This window comes from Oncorhynchus gorbuscha, linkage group LG19 (assembly GCF_021184085.1).
Source record: "Oncorhynchus gorbuscha isolate QuinsamMale2020 ecotype Even-year linkage group LG19, OgorEven_v1.0, whole genome shotgun sequence".
Classification (NCBI taxonomy): Eukaryota; Metazoa; Chordata; class Actinopteri; order Salmoniformes; family Salmonidae; genus Oncorhynchus; species Oncorhynchus gorbuscha.
In genome coordinates, this window is record NC_060191.1 from 38,133,010 (window position 1) to 38,148,616 (window position 15,607).

At 42.9% G+C, this 15,607-nt stretch overlaps 1 protein-coding gene across 3 annotated transcripts in view; it reads right to left on the bottom strand.

Annotated features, from left to right (window-relative positions):
* The window catches only part of LOC124005836 (echinoderm microtubule-associated protein-like 1), a 39,927-nt gene extending 25,322 nt beyond the window's left edge, over nucleotides 1-14,605 (bottom strand). The window contains exons 1-2 of one of the 3 annotated variants that reach the window (XM_046315440.1): nucleotides 14,393-14,605; nucleotides 2,806-3,012 (exon numbers count right to left, since the gene is read on the bottom strand). In XM_046315440.1, coding sequence (XP_046171396.1) covers nucleotides 2,806-3,012; nucleotides 14,393-14,465 — 280 coding nt within the window. In that variant the 5' untranslated portion in view covers nucleotides 14,466-14,605. Of the gene's footprint in view, nucleotides 1-2,805; nucleotides 3,013-5,020; nucleotides 5,150-14,392 lie in introns of those variants that run through there. The other 2 variants (XM_046315442.1, XM_046315443.1) reach the window with 2 other exon arrangements.
* Between the last annotated feature and the right edge of the window lie 1,002 nt (nucleotides 14,606-15,607).

Consider the following 15,607-nt stretch of genomic DNA (forward strand, 5'->3'; position numbering starts at 1 on the left):
GTGTAACTGAGTCAGGTGTGTAGGCCTCCTTGCTCGCACACACTTTTTCAGTTCTGCCCACAAATGTTCTATAGGATTGAGGTCAGGGCTTTGTGATGGCCACTCCAATACCTTGACTTTGTTGTTCTTAAGCCATTTTGCCACAACTTTGGAAGTATGCTTAGGGTCATTGTCCATTTGGAAGACCACATTTGTGACCAAGATGTCTTGAGATGTTGCTTCAATATATCCACATAATTTTCCTATCTCATGATGCCATCTATTTTGTGAAGTGCATCAGTCCCTCCTGCAGCAAAGCACACCCACAACATGATGCTGCCACCCCCATGTTTCACAGTTGGGATGGTTTCTTCGGCTTGCAAGCATCCCCCTTTTTCCTCCAAACATAACGATGGTCACTATGGCCAACAGTTCTATTTTTGTTTCATCAGACCAGAGGACATTTCTCCAAAAAATATGATCTTTGTCCCCATGTGCAGTCTGACTATTTCATGGTGGTTTTGGAGCAGTGGCTTCTTCCTTGCTGAGCGTCCTTTCAGGTTATGTCGATATAGGACTCGTTTTACTGTGGATATACAGTGGGGCAAAAAAGTATTTAATCAGCCACCAATTGTGCAAGTTCTCCCACTTAAAAAGATGAGAGGAAAGTAAGTATTTGGTCAATAACAAACAAGCAAGATTTCTGGCTCTCACAGACATGTAACTTCTTCTTTAAGAGGCTCCTCTGTCCTCCACTCGTTACCTGTATTAATGGCACCTGTTTGAACTTGTTATCAGGAAAAAATACACCTGTCCACAACCTCAAACAGTCACACTCCAAACTCCACTATGGCCAAGACCAAAGAGCTGTCAAAGGACACCAGAAACAAAATTGTAGACCTGCACCAGTCTGGGAAGACGGAATCTGCAATAGGTAAGCAGCTTGGTTTGAAGAAATCAACTGTGGGAGCAATTATTAGGAAATGGAAGACATACAAGACCATTGATAATCTCCCTCGATCTGGGGCTCCACGCAAAATCTCACCCCGTGGGGTCAAAATGATCACAAGAACGGTGAGCAAAAATCCCAGAACCACACGGGGGGACCTAGTGAATGACCTGCAGAGAGCTGGGACCAAAGTAACAAAGCCTACCATCAGTAACACACTACGCCACCAGGGACTCAAATCCTGCAGTGCCAGACGTGTCCCCCTGCTTAAGCCAGTACATGTCCAGGCCCGTCTGAAGTTTGCTAGAGAGCATTTGGATGATCCCGAAGAAGATTGGGAGAATGTCATATGGTCAGATGAAACCAAAATATAACTTTTTGGTAAAAACTCAACACTTTGTGTTTGGAGGACAAAGAATGCTGAGTTGCATCCAAATAACACCATACCTACTGTGAAGCATGGGGGTGGAAAGATCATGCTTTGGGGCTGTTTTTCTGCAAAGGGACCAGGACGACTGATCCGTGTAAAGGGAAGAATGAATGGGGCCATGTATCGTGAGATTTTCAGTGAAAACCTCCTTCCATCAGCAAGGGCATTGAAGATGAAACGTGGCTGGGTCTTTCAGCATGACAATGATCCCAATCACACCGCCCGGGCAACGAAGGAGTGGCTTCGTACGAAGAATTTCAATGTCCTGGAGTGGCCTAGCCAGTCTCAACCCCATAGAAAATCTTTGGAGGGAGTTGAAAGTCCGTGTTGCCCAGCAACAGCCCCAAAATGTCACTGCTCTAGAGGAGATCTGCATGGAGGAATGGGCCAAAATACCAGCAACAGTGTGTGAAAACCTTGTGAAGACTTACAGAAAACGTTTGACCTCTGTCATTGCCAACAAAGGGTATATAACAAAGTATTGAGATAAACTTTTGTTATTGACCAACTACTTATTTTCCACTATAATTTGCAAATAAATTTATTAAAAATCCTACAATGTGATTTTCTGGATTTTTTTTCTCATTTTGTCTGTCATAGTTGAAGTGTAACTATGATGAAAATTACAGGCCTCTCTTATCTTTTTCAGTGGGAAAACTTGCACAATTGGTGGCTGATGAAATACTTTTTGCTCCACTGTAGATACTTTTGTACCTGTTTCCTCCAGCATCTTCACAAGGTCCTTTGCTGTTGTTCTGGGATTGATTTGCACTTTTCGCACCAAAGTACGTTAATCTCTAGGAGACAGAACCCGTCTCCTTCCTGAGCGGTATGACGGCTGCGTGGTGCCATGGTGTTTATACTTGCGTACTGTTGTTTGTACAGATGAACGTGGTACCTTCAGGCGTTTGGAAATTGCTCCCAAGGATGAACCAGACTTGTGGAGGTCTACCATTTTTTTCTGAGGTCTTGGCTGATTTATTTGGATTTTTCCATGATGTCAAGCAAAGAGGCACTGAGTTTGAAGGTAGGCCTTGAAATACATCCACAGGTACACCTCCAATTGACTCAAATGATGTCAATTAGCCTATAAGAAGCTTATATAGACATGATATCATTTTCTGGAATTTTCCAAGCTGTTTAAAGGCACAATCAACTTAGTGTATTTAAACGTCTGACCCACTGGAATTGTGATACATTGAATTATAAGTGAAATAATCTGTCTGTAAACAATTGTTGGAAAAAATACTTGCGTCATGCACAAAGTAGATGTCCTAACCGACTTGCCAAAACTATAGTTTCTTAACAGGAAATTTGTGGAGGGGTTGAAAAATGAGTTTTAATGACTCCCAACCTAAGTGTATGTAAACTTCCGACTTCAACTGTATGTCGACGAGACTACGGTGGTCTAGCGTGTTCCCAGCCTCCTAGCTCCCCAGCCCCTCACTCTTGGTGGGTGGGGCCACGGTAGGCCTCCTCCCCCCAGCTCCGGCCCCAGGCTGGGTCAGCTCCTCACAGTAACCCAGTCTGCGCAGCGCGTCGGCCAGTTCAGCCTTCAGCAGCTGGAGCTCATCCTCCTGCAACTGGACACGCTGCTCCAGGTGGGACAGGCGGTCGTCCACCTCCATGGTGCTGCCCGCAGACACGTTGTCATCTGGGAGACAGGGAGAGAGAGTGGGGGGGAAATGGGGAGCGAGAGAGAGCGGAAGAAGGAAAAATGGACAGAGTGACAGATAGCGATGGTGTCAGGAGCATGGAACAAAAGGTGTTTTGTTGTTCACCCAGGACTGTAAGCAGGAATTTGCATAATTCTCCAAGCTTTATGTGTTTGTTTTTGCTAATAAAGATTACACTAGGCTATTTCCTTGACAAACAATATGTTGGTCTTAGATTCCTACACCAAAAATGACAGTGCTGGGGTTTCTAACAGAGATGAAAAGGTGTATTTGCTTGAAACAAAATTGAGGCCAACCCCGTTTTGAAGATTGTTTTCTTTACATCACTGAAGAATAGCAGAGGTGCATAAAGATGACGGCCCCCATGGACTTGACACACATGCCTCGTTTGCTAAGTTAACTGCATTGTACATTGGCCTCCTTTACTCTTTTGTGTTGTCATTAGCACATTATCCCTGGGTAAACCAGTTCTAGCTCCAAGACGCCGGCAATTTGAATCAAGCATATTGTGCTTAATCATTAGCGCATTGAACCATATCGCGCGTCGTACTTTAAAAACTCATTGAATAGTGGTAAAACAATGACGTCATTTCTGAATTACTACATCTTTATGCACCTTCGCCACTGTGTGATGCTAGCTAGCCCCTAACCCCTCGTCCTTCACTGGGATGACATCATTTGGCTGCCCAATTTAATCCTCTGTTTCAGCTCCAATGCTTAACTGTGCAATATCAGATCGGATGCCCTGTAACTGAAAAGTCCGACAATGTTTTCAAATGTCTTTCAACAAAACAATGCTGTTAAATCAGATTTTGTGACCATGCAACAGCATGCTGTACATACAGTATAAAGCTGAGTTGACGACTGTTTGTTAGTTGACAACATTCCCATATTCGTTATCGTCATATGCCATTCAAATGACCAAGAGACATTTATTTGCATATGAGAATTCTACCTGGACTAATATGCATCTGTCATGCAGTACTACCAACATGATTTCTGAGTATAATGCAAACTCTGACTGACATGCCTATTTACTCTGCCTGTAAGACCCAGTGGAACCAATGATCTCATCTCTCAGTCAGAAATATTGTGGAAGAACACACATATTCAAAATTGGGCAGAGTGGAGAGTTTGACATTAAAAATCCCAACATCTGTAAGAGGTTTTTATTCAGCAGGAGGGGAAATGAAAGAACATGTCCAACTGGATACTCCGACATGACAAATCCCTACTGGATTTTATGGGGAATTAGGTACCGTTTTTCATTAAGGAAATAACCAGCAAGATTATTTCCCCAAATTGAATTACTTGACTTATGCTGTCAATTAACCATGGCCTGCTTTATAACCTTAGTCACAATTTGAAATCTGCTGAGTAAAGCATTGATAAGATTTCAAATTGCCTCTGCAGCAAATGTAAATAACACTGCCAAGGTACAAAACAACCACAGCTATGGAGGTTTACTCCACCCATCCCCATGTCCCAAACTAAAACACCTCAGTGAAACGTTGCTGGTAATGAATTAAGTGTGATCATCCATTCATTTAAATCTACCTAATTATTCAACAACGAGTCCACATGAACGCCGTCCCATTACTTTGTTAATGAAACAGCCTTCACCCTTGTTACTTTACACACAGTAGCTGTCCGACAGACTGCAGGCTTATGATGCGTGCTCAATAACTTTCTCTTTACTGCCTCCAGCAGATGACACAGCACAGGCAAAGGACAGCTACAGCTAGCACAGTTAAAGCAGGTGGCCTCAGTGTTAAAAATGCATGGCTACTAATTATATAATATGAAAATGAGTAAATGGGGAGAGGAGAGAGGAAATGGGAGGGGAGGAAGGAAGGTTAGCAATATGGCATAAGGTGGAGAGGGATGAACCCCTATGTGATGCGAGAGGACAATGGAGGTCGGGGGCGAAAACCAAAGCCTGCTGAAATATTCATAGGGCTCTGGGCTCTGCTTGCCTTCCCTTACCTGTCATGCTCAGTCACTCAGCCAGCCAGCCAGCCACTCCGTCAGACAGCCTGCTCTCCTCAGCTCTCTTGGGGGCTCCCGGGATGCCAAGTCTGGGCTTCTTTCTTATGTAGGGTTTTCCCCTCCTCTCCTCTACAGCCAGTGCCTGTTCTGCCTCCCTCTTCCTGGACCAACCCCCCCCCCCCCTTATTCTCCTCCTCCCTAGCGGTACATGCAGCTCACAAAGAGACAAGCAGCGAGTCACAGTTTGTAACAGGACACTGCTCCCTGCAGCCCTGCCTCCACAGCGGCAGCAGCAGTGGATGCAGCCTGAGGCTGGGAGGGAGGCTGGCTTGGCTGGGGGCCAGACCTATACTCTGCTGCAGAGACAGCCAGGCACTACCAGGAAGTGAGACTGCAGCGGGTGGGATCCGAGTCTCCTCCATTCATGACACACAAAAACTCACTCACTAACACACAGATACATGTGTATGTGCTCACATCAGCCACACCGTTGCATGGCTGGAATCATACTGTACATTATATCAATGACAGAATGACAGACACAACTTAGCCCCCCCTGCCTTCATCTCCAAGGAAGTCATGGGAGGACACACACAACGGGGACCAGCGTCTACATGAGTAACAATGTGAGCAAACCCTAGGGAGGGGATCCTACTACCAGCTGTCACACCATGAAAACGGTTAAGACACCTGAACACTGACCTGTAGGTCTGATATTTCCTAATAGATGAGCCATTGTTGTTGCACGCCGTCTGAGTCAGTCAATAAGACAAATGGGCCAGATGGTCACAAGTTAAAAGCACATTAACCTTTGCAAGCCTTTTACCTTCTATTGTTTGCATTCATAATAAATCACTAAACAAGAATGGTGTTCATGGGAGGACACCACGGAACACTGCTGTGCAAAAAAAAAACATTGCTGCACGTCTGAAGTTTGCAAAAGTGCACCTGGACTTTCCACAGATGCACTGGCAAAATATTTCTGTGAACAGATTAAACTAGGTTTGAGGCGTTTGGAAGGAACACACAACCCTATGTATGGAGAGAAACAAAAGACACAGCAATAGCTTGTTGCGGGGAAAAAAATACACCTTTACACTCAATTGCTATCTCAGCTGTTGAAGTGCTTAATTAACCTCTAGTGACACTACGTGCTAAATCGTCAGCACCAGACCATTCAGAGTCCAGACTCGAACTTTGGTCACACACACACACACACACACACACACACACACACACACACACACACACACACACACACACACACACACACACACACACACACACACACACACACACACACACACACACACACACACACACACACACACAGCAACCAGTAAAGGATGGCTCCAAAGCCAATCCATCCTCCTTTTGGCAGAGGAGCTGAGCTGCTCCCCTCTGTATTCCACTGTCCGGGGGGGTCCGCAGCCTGGAACAGATCCTAAGTCTGCAGCACATCCAGGCTACCCAAATAGCACATTTGGCACATTAGCACAAGTTGTGGGAACATGTGTTTTCGGTTTCACATTGGTTGTAGGAACGATGCCATAGATTTCATAACCTGGTAAAACTAAGCTTTTTAAAATGTTCTGAGAACAGAAGTGCACATTTTGAATGTTTTGGGAACGTTTATTTTTTAGGTTGCAGTGAGGTTCTGACAACGTTTTACTCTGGATCTTTCATTTCACTGCACCTATCCGGTATGTGACAATAATTAATGATTATATTGAGGTTTTTGAATAACTTCATTCAAACTTTCACTGAATGTTTCAATAAGAGACTTTAAATAACATTGCTAGCTTATTTTTTGTAAACCTTTTGGAACTTCGAGCACAAATAGGACACATGGGAATTGGAGATATAACTTGGAAAGCATCATACCAGCTGTATTTCTGTATTTTGAAAGTTATATATCTTGAAAACTTGATCGCTGACATGCAAATCATTTTGGGACTATATCAACAACAGACTAACCCTAGCCAAAACCAGATTCAAACCGTTTCTAAGAGCTTTCCACACCTGGATTGTGTAACATTTGCCCATTATCCTTTTCAAAATTCTTCAGGCTCTGCCAAATTGGTCGTGGATCATAGCTTGACAACAACTTAAGTGGCGCCATAGATTTTCAACCAGATTTAAGTCAAAACTGTAACTCTACCACTCAGGAACATTCAATGCCTTCTTGGTAATCAACTCCAGTGTAGATTTGGCCTTGTGTGTTATGTTATTCACCTGCTGAAAGGTGAATTCACCTCCCAGTATCTGGCAGACTGAACCAGGTTCTCCTCTAAGATTTTGCCTGTGCTTAGCTCAATTACGTTTTTTTTTTATCCTGCAAAACTCCTCAGCCCTAATACAGAAGATAGAGAGACCAAGTAAAAGACCAAGTCCATATTATGGCAAGAACAGCTCAAATAAGCAAAGAGAAACGACAGTCCATCATTACTTTAAGACATGAAGGTCGGTCAATACGGAACATTTCAAGACCTTTGAAAGTTTCTTCAAGTGCAGTCGCAAAAACCATCAAGCGCTATGATGAAACTGGCTCTCATGAAGACCACCACAGGAATGGAAGACCCAGAGATACTTCTGATGCAGAGAATAATAAGTTCATTAGTTACCAGCCACTGAAATTGCAGTCCAAATAAATGCTTCACAGAGTTTAAGTAACAGACACATCTCAACATCAACTGTTCAGAGGAGACTGTGTGAGTCAGGCCTTCATGGTCAAATTGATGCAAAGAAACCACTACTAAAAGGACACCAATAAGAAGAAGAGACTTGCTTGTCCTTTGGTCTGGAGTCCAAATTGGAGATTTTTGGTTCCAACTGTGGGTGAACGGATGATCTCTGCATGTGTATTTCCCACCGTAAAGCATGGAGGAGGTGGAGGAAGAAAAGCAGCCAACAAGTGCTCAGCATACGTGGGAACTCTTTTAAGACTGTTGGAAAAGCCTTTCAGGTGACGCTGGTTGAGAGAATGCCAAGCGTGCAAAATTGTCATCAAGGCAAAGGGTAGCTTTTGAAGAATATCAAATATATTTTGATTTCTTGAACACTTTTTTTTGGTTACTACATGATTCCATGTTTGTTATTTCATAGTTTTGATGTCTTCACTATGCTGCAATGTAGAAAATAGTAAAAATAAAGAAAACCCTTGAATGAGTAGGCGTTCTAAAACCTTTGACTGGTAGTGTACATCCATAACATGATGCAGGCACAACAATGTTTGAAAATATGGAGTGGTACTCACTAAATGTGTATTATTGGATTTGTGTACTCAGCACAAAAAAAGTGATTTGCTTTGTAATTTTTTTTGGCCGTATTACTTTCGTGCCTTGTTGCAAACAGGATGCATGTCTTGTATTATTTTTTATTCTGTTCAAGCTTCCTTCTTTTCACTCTGTTAGTATTGTGGAGTCACAACCATTAAACACTGTAACAGTTTTAAAGTCACTATTGGCCTCATGGTGAAATCTCGGAGTGGTTTCCTTCTTCTCCGGCAACTGAGTTAGGAAGGACGCCTGTATCTTTGTAGTGACTGGGTGTACTGACACACACCATCCAAAGTGTAATTAATAACTTCACCATGTCTTCTTTAATGATTTACCTATCTACCAATAGGTGCACTTCTTTGCGAGGCATTGGAATACCTCCCTGGTCTTTGTGGTTGAATCTGTGTTTGGAATCCACTGCTCGACTGAGGGACCTTACAGATAATTATGTTTGGGGTACAGAGATAAGGTAGTCATTCAAAAATCATGTTAAACACTATTATTTGTTACACAGATTGAGTCCATACAACTTGGTATGTGACTTGTCAAGCAAGTGTTTACTTCGGAACTTATTTAGGCTTGCCATAACAAAGGGCTTGAATAATTATTGACTCAAGACATTTCAGCTTTTCATTTTTAATTGATTTGTACAATTAATTAAACATAATTCCACTTTAACAGTATGCAGTATTGTATGTAGGCCCGTGACAAAAACATCTAAATGCAATACATTATCAATTCAGGCTGTAACAGAACAAAATGTGGAAAAAGTCAAGGGGTGTGAATACTTTCTGATGTACTGCACTGCACAGTACATAAGACAGAAGGTCATTTACGGCACAATTTATGCTGCGGACATTGTTCTATAGTAGTTAGTTGACTGACTGCTCAGAAATGAGCCTTTGTTACCATCTGTGTGTATTTACTTGTCCAAATGCAAAACGTCACAACTGTTGCTCAAAACGGTCAGTGGTGTCGTTTCACTTCAACTGTTAACATTATGAATTAATCAAGAGGCATAAGTCAACGTTTGCTTTTATCTGTATAACAAAGTACAAATCTGAGCAAAAGTTGTACTGATAAATACAAATGAATAAGAAATATTTACAGTGACAACATTAGTGTATTTAGCCTACTCCTGCCCCTCAACTCCCAATCACGGTCGACCTCTTAGACAGGGTTTAATTGTCAGACTAAGCCATCCACATCCCCAGCTAGCCTGGCACCTAAGATGTTTCAAATCAAAATGGGAACAACTCACTGTACTTCACTTTTGAGAAAATGTTGCGGTTTGAACCAGGGAATGAGGTGAACTCTGCCCGGTTGGATTTTAAACAGCTCTGCCTCCCTGACAACCTCCACAAAGCCTAGAATGTCCCCAGTCTGGCGAGCAGCATGATGGATGCCACTAGACTTTAATGCTGCTAACTCAGCGTCTGCGGTGTCCATCAAGTCCTTGAGGACACCAATGGACTTGATAATCCTGTCTGCTGCTTGCTCAGTCATGTTTGGACCCAGGCCCTTCAAAAATGCCTTCAAGAAGCTGAGGTGTTCCAGGTGTAAGTCAAGGGGGATATTCTGTCCCTTTCCATTCCAGGACCTGTTCCATGTAAGACTGTGTGCCAACCGAGGGGAAAGAGTGGCAATGACTTGCAAGGGCAGTATGAATATTGGCTATGACCATAGATCTAGCAAAACAAGAGAGCTACAGTGAATAACCTCAACAACAGGTTTATTACAATATTTATTACTTTCCAAATAAACTTTATATTTCCATGGAAATACAACAAAACAACAAGACAACAAAAACAAAATCTCTCTCTCCAGATATACTTTAGACACTTAAATCAATCCTGCCATAAAGTTACAATCATTTATTAAAAAGGTACAGCAAAACAACTGCTACTGAAATTCAAGTAGGCCTACAATTTGAACACTGGCCTGAATGTCTGAGAATAAAATACTGATCCCAAAGATGGGAGATAAAACCTGAACATGGAGACTGCATGTGTGTGAGTGCATGTGTAATGCATAAACAGTTTCATTTTTTCCCTCTTATCTCAGGGCCCTATGATACATTGCATTTGCAAATTACCAAATTCGATAAAAGTCTGTCAGTCATTTGTGCACAAGGCCGCCGTATGATGCCACCATGGCTGAAGACACGCTCCACCGGGGCACTGGAGGCACTGCCAAAACCCTGATGGCCCTTTGGGACAGTGAAGGAAGAGCCTTCATTTTTCATTGCCCAAAACAAGAGGGCATTCTGTCCTTCGCATATGTCAAGGTAGTGACTTAGCTGTAGTGCTGGAGAGGTCCCAACAGCTTTATTCTGCCTCTTACAGTATGCTGCAAACAGCCCTTCTTCATGTCCAAGACTATGGTCCTCTCGCTCTTCCTCATCAACAAGAGGCACAGCTTGCTCAGTCCCTGCAGCGTCTTGCAGAATCAGTTCTGGCAAAACATGTAAAAGTAGAAACCAAAAGGTCAGTATTAGAGTATTGGTGGTACACTGGGTTGAACTGAAACAGTATTATTGTTGCAGTCAATTGGATTAAATTATGAGAAAAAAATTGACATTAAACTCAATAATAATTTACCTTTCACTCTTTGTGCCACCTCCTCCTTGACCCCCTCCTTGAACAGCACATGGTGCTCCACCCACATCAGAGAAAAAGCCGGATCCAAGGCAGCTGCTTTGAGGTAGACTGGATCTGAAAAGGGGGCAGTGATTCCATCCTGTGTTCTGGTCATTTTCACATTGATGAAGATTCCAAGAAATCTTTTGGTTCATGGATGCCTGGAGACTTCTGACCAGGCCGCTCAGGAAATGGACTTGAGGCTTCCGCTGCTCCAGGTGGTGATTCAGGGACAGGACCGAGGGAACAACAGAACTGATTGTGACCATCTTCTCACCTGTGTCATATCTGTTGCTTCTCCAAATGGCATCAGGATGTCCACCAACTCCTTCAATTTATTCCACTCCCGTACTGTGAACAACAACTCCTTGTGCCCAGACTTTTCTAGAACATGCCTGAGTTTTAGATGGTCACATTGGATAACTACCTTCATTTGTCTCGGTGTTGAGTTCCATCTTGTGTTGACAACAGCAGGGATGCCTCTTCCCCCAAATTCAGCCTCAAACACCTCTTTGTATGTTGTGCTTGTATGCAGCAGTGAGCTGATTTTTGATAACTTTGAAAGAGAAGGAGTCATCTCTTGTTTCTTTCAAGCCATCTCACACCACGAGCTGGAGAGTGGGGACAAAACACTGCAAGCACTGTTTTTTTTGCAATAGCAGCATCCACTGTTGGCTGGTCTTCCAGGGCTAGGTCATTCCAGAGCTCTGGGTCATCAAGGTGATCTTCGTCATGTACTTCATCTTCTTGATCAATGGGGAAGCACACCGTGAATGCCTTTCTCATGTTGGCAGCAGACTCATATCAAACATCTCCAATCTTAAATCAAATCTAGAATCGGCTTTCTATTCCGCAACAAAGCCTCCTTCACTCACGACGCCGAACTTACCCTAGTAAATCTGACTATCCTACCGATCCTCGACTTTGGCGATGTCATCTACAAAATAGCTTCCAATACTCTACTCAGAAAACTGGATGCAGTTTATCACAGTGCCATCCGTTTTTTTACTAAAGCACCTTATACCACCCACCACTGCGACCTGTATGCTCTAGTCGGCTGGCCCTCGCTACATATTCATCGCCTACCTCCTCATGCCTTTTGCACACAATGTATAATTTTGATGTCAATGTTCTACGACACACTGGGCTGTACCTACTGTCAACCAATGACAGAAAGTGACTTAAACTCTTGTTTTCCACAATAGACAGAGGCAAGGTGCAATCGATAACCAGGTCAGACAGTATTGCATTGTTGATAGCTTTCTGCTGTGGATGATTCATGCTGTGGATGATTCATGCTGTACTGCCCTACACGGGTCTCCATGAACTGTCAGATTGGAGACGGTTGTGGTTCACTTGTGACACTTTTGTTCATCTGGTATTGTTCAAATCTGTAATTGAGCAGTTTCTTCCCGCATTTGTGCAAGTTGTAATCCATTTTGTGTTGACTACAGCGTAGTCTTTATATACGAAAATAATCATTTGGGGTATCATCTTTCCAAGGGCTCCATCCGAATTCACCCGCCGATGTTCCTCTGCACTTCCACGCGCAACTTTTTCTCCACGGGCACAATTTGATTGGCTGCAGTCCAAACTTTTTAATAGCATAATTCTTCATATTTGGGCTTGGGGAGGGTATCAAGTCAGTTCGAGTCAAAAGGCTCACGTCCAAGTTAAGTCACGAGTACTTGGTGTTAAAGTGAGTCGAGTTGCAAGTCATCATATTTGTGACTCGAGTCCACACCTCTGGTATTAGACGCATGTGACAAATAAAATGTGATTTGACTTGAAAACATCTCCCATGAGAAAATCTTTCAGTGCAGTTATGTGCTGTTCTTTCAATGAAGCGATGTCCTCCAGTTCTGATATAACTGCTCCTATAGAAAAATCAACAGCAACCTCCTCAGGAGCAGCCATTGTTGTTATGACTTTCTACTTCTGTGCCCACAGATTATTAGAGGATGCTGATTGGTCCGGCCATACAGCGGATAGAATGGAGAGGCTCAAATGATTTGAATCTTGTCGTGACCAAACTGTATCCGTGTAGCGAAACAGAATGTAAGCTTGCGAGATCAGGATGGTTCGTACGAGGCTAGAACATTACCAAAATTGAAATGAAATGTAACCATGTTTGAACTTTTAGGAAACATTCGGTTAAAGTAATGAAATACCAAGATTTTTTAATTTTTTTTATGTCAAGTGACTTAAATGTGCTGGGAATGTTCCAAAGCCAGGCAAATGTCCTGCACCATTCACAGAAAGGTGTGGTAGGGTTGTATGCAAAATAACAATAGGACAACCACACTTTCACCAAGCTCTGAGAAAAATATGGTTCTCAGAACATTATGTCCTAGCTGGGTAGGCATTGGCCAACGGAGACCATGGCAGGACACCCCGGTTGGGTACTGTGCATAGTAGACCCTGCCATGGGAAATATCTTCTCATGGTTACAGGGTAAGGACAGCCTGGCCATTTGAACAGATGACATGCCTTTCTCCATGTCTGTCCACCTGTCACTCAATATGATAGGCTATTTTTAGACCTACATGTAGCCCAATACACAGAACCTGAGTTTCACAGATTTTTGTTCAGCAATACATAAATTACCTTTCAAGTCTATTTAGGTACGCTACACGGTCCCTTCAAATATCCTATGTTTACTCGCAGTTCAATTTCATCCCACTGCTTACGTGCATAATTGGATTTGTGAACCATGTCAAATTGTATTGGATAGCATGGGTGCATAAAATATAACTAAATACTGTAGAGTAAAAAACATTACCAGAGGTGTGTGTTTTTTTTTCTCCTCACGTGCATGAACCTGGTCTTGTGATGTGGCCAGTTACAGCATCATTGCATCAGCTTTTCTTTGATGGGCTGTATTGTTATGATCACCCTTCACACCACAGTCATGTCCAGACCCTGCTGCCCCTCAAAAAGTGAACACTATTCTCTAATTTACAACAGAGAGATGAAGCCACGACAGTGTAATTCATCTTCTCTCTAAGGCAATTACACTTAATCTGGAACAGTGAAACCATATTGTGCAAATAGTTCCACTATTAAATATCATAGAGATAGCCTATCTGTTTTCCCCCAGTCGGGAAAAATATTTTACATAAAGTCAGAGGGTTTGCAGCTCGGCTACACCTGAACCAAATATTTTTCTAAATACATGGCTCTGGGTTACACCTAACACAACATAGCAGTGGGTTAACGAAGTTCACGACAGCCTGCTCTATGATGGATGGATAGATCGACCATAGATCATTTTAACGATGCAAGCTAACATTCTATTCAATAATCTGTAGCTCGAGCTACATGTATGTTTCGTGTAAACTGGTAGGGAACCTGCAAACAGGTGCATGCAAACCTACAGTCCCAGCAGTGTGCCACGGTTCATATCAAAACCGGTCGACTCGGAGCTGCAAGCAAGTCAAAAGTGAACTCACCTTTGCAGTACTGGAGAAGGAGTGACGTGGTGTCATAAAGGTTTCCACATGATGAAGCGATCCTCTCCGACATTTCTTTCTTTTCAAGCAGACCCGTCACTTCCCCCCTTCTTGCAGCCTCCCTAACCGCACGTCTTTCCTCCTCACTCTTTCACATTCAGAAACCCTCAACACCTTTCGCTATTTGTCGCTCACCAGCGCCACTACTGTCTGCTCTCCGTACCTGTTACTATAGCAACAGCCTCACCACAGAACATGCAACCATTCGAAACCCGGAGAGGACGCGGTTGGTAATAGACACGAGATCGCTTACAATAATAGATACATTGATCAAATTTGAAATGAAAAATGTTGTCTACATTAAATGTCTTTAATAACGTAGGATATATCCACAACTCTCATTAATTTAAAGTTAATGCCGATTGTATAAGCCTACTGTTGGTTTTGTTTACTATGCTGAATAATTATTGCAGTAAAGTGTCTTTTCTGAGCACCTGACACTTCATCAATACATGCATAGAAATATAACGACTAGAACTGACAACTTGGAGGGGCGAGAGGGTTGGAGGGTGGAAATGGCGGCTAGTAGTGCAGACGAAATGGAGGAAATGGAGAAAAGGTTGGTGAAGCGAAAGGTGTGGTGGAATGCTCACGATATGGGTGTCAGTTCTGATGGTATGGAGCAGAAGGATGAGGGTCAAGCACCGGAATGATCGGTAGTGGAAAGAAGAGAGATCATGATACAGAAAGCTGTGGATCATCTAGTAAAGAAATTATAAAGAGGGACCATGTAGGAATCAAGAGTAATGATGTGTTGGAGTGGAAAGTAGTGATCGTGTTTGATGAGACCACACGGTTTCACTTACACCCTATACGTCTGTAGAGAAAGATAGGTGAAGTGAAATTAGCCTGGTTCATTGGAAATGGTAGATTGTTAACATTGTGTGGTAGCCAGGATCAGCAAGAGAAGATTCTGAAAATGGGAAAACTTAATGGGAAGAAGATTAAAAGCCATGTACCTGGTGCTGATGCTAGATTGAGGGGGAATCACCACTGGGGTCCTAATGTCTATGCCCAAAGATGATATTAAAATTTGAAGAGAGGCAGAGTGATTGAGGCCAAAAGGTTGATCAGTAGGAAAGAGGGTCAAACAAGTGAAAGCTTATCAGTGATGCAGAGGTTTTGAGAAAGTCTTACAAGAGAAAAGTACAGATC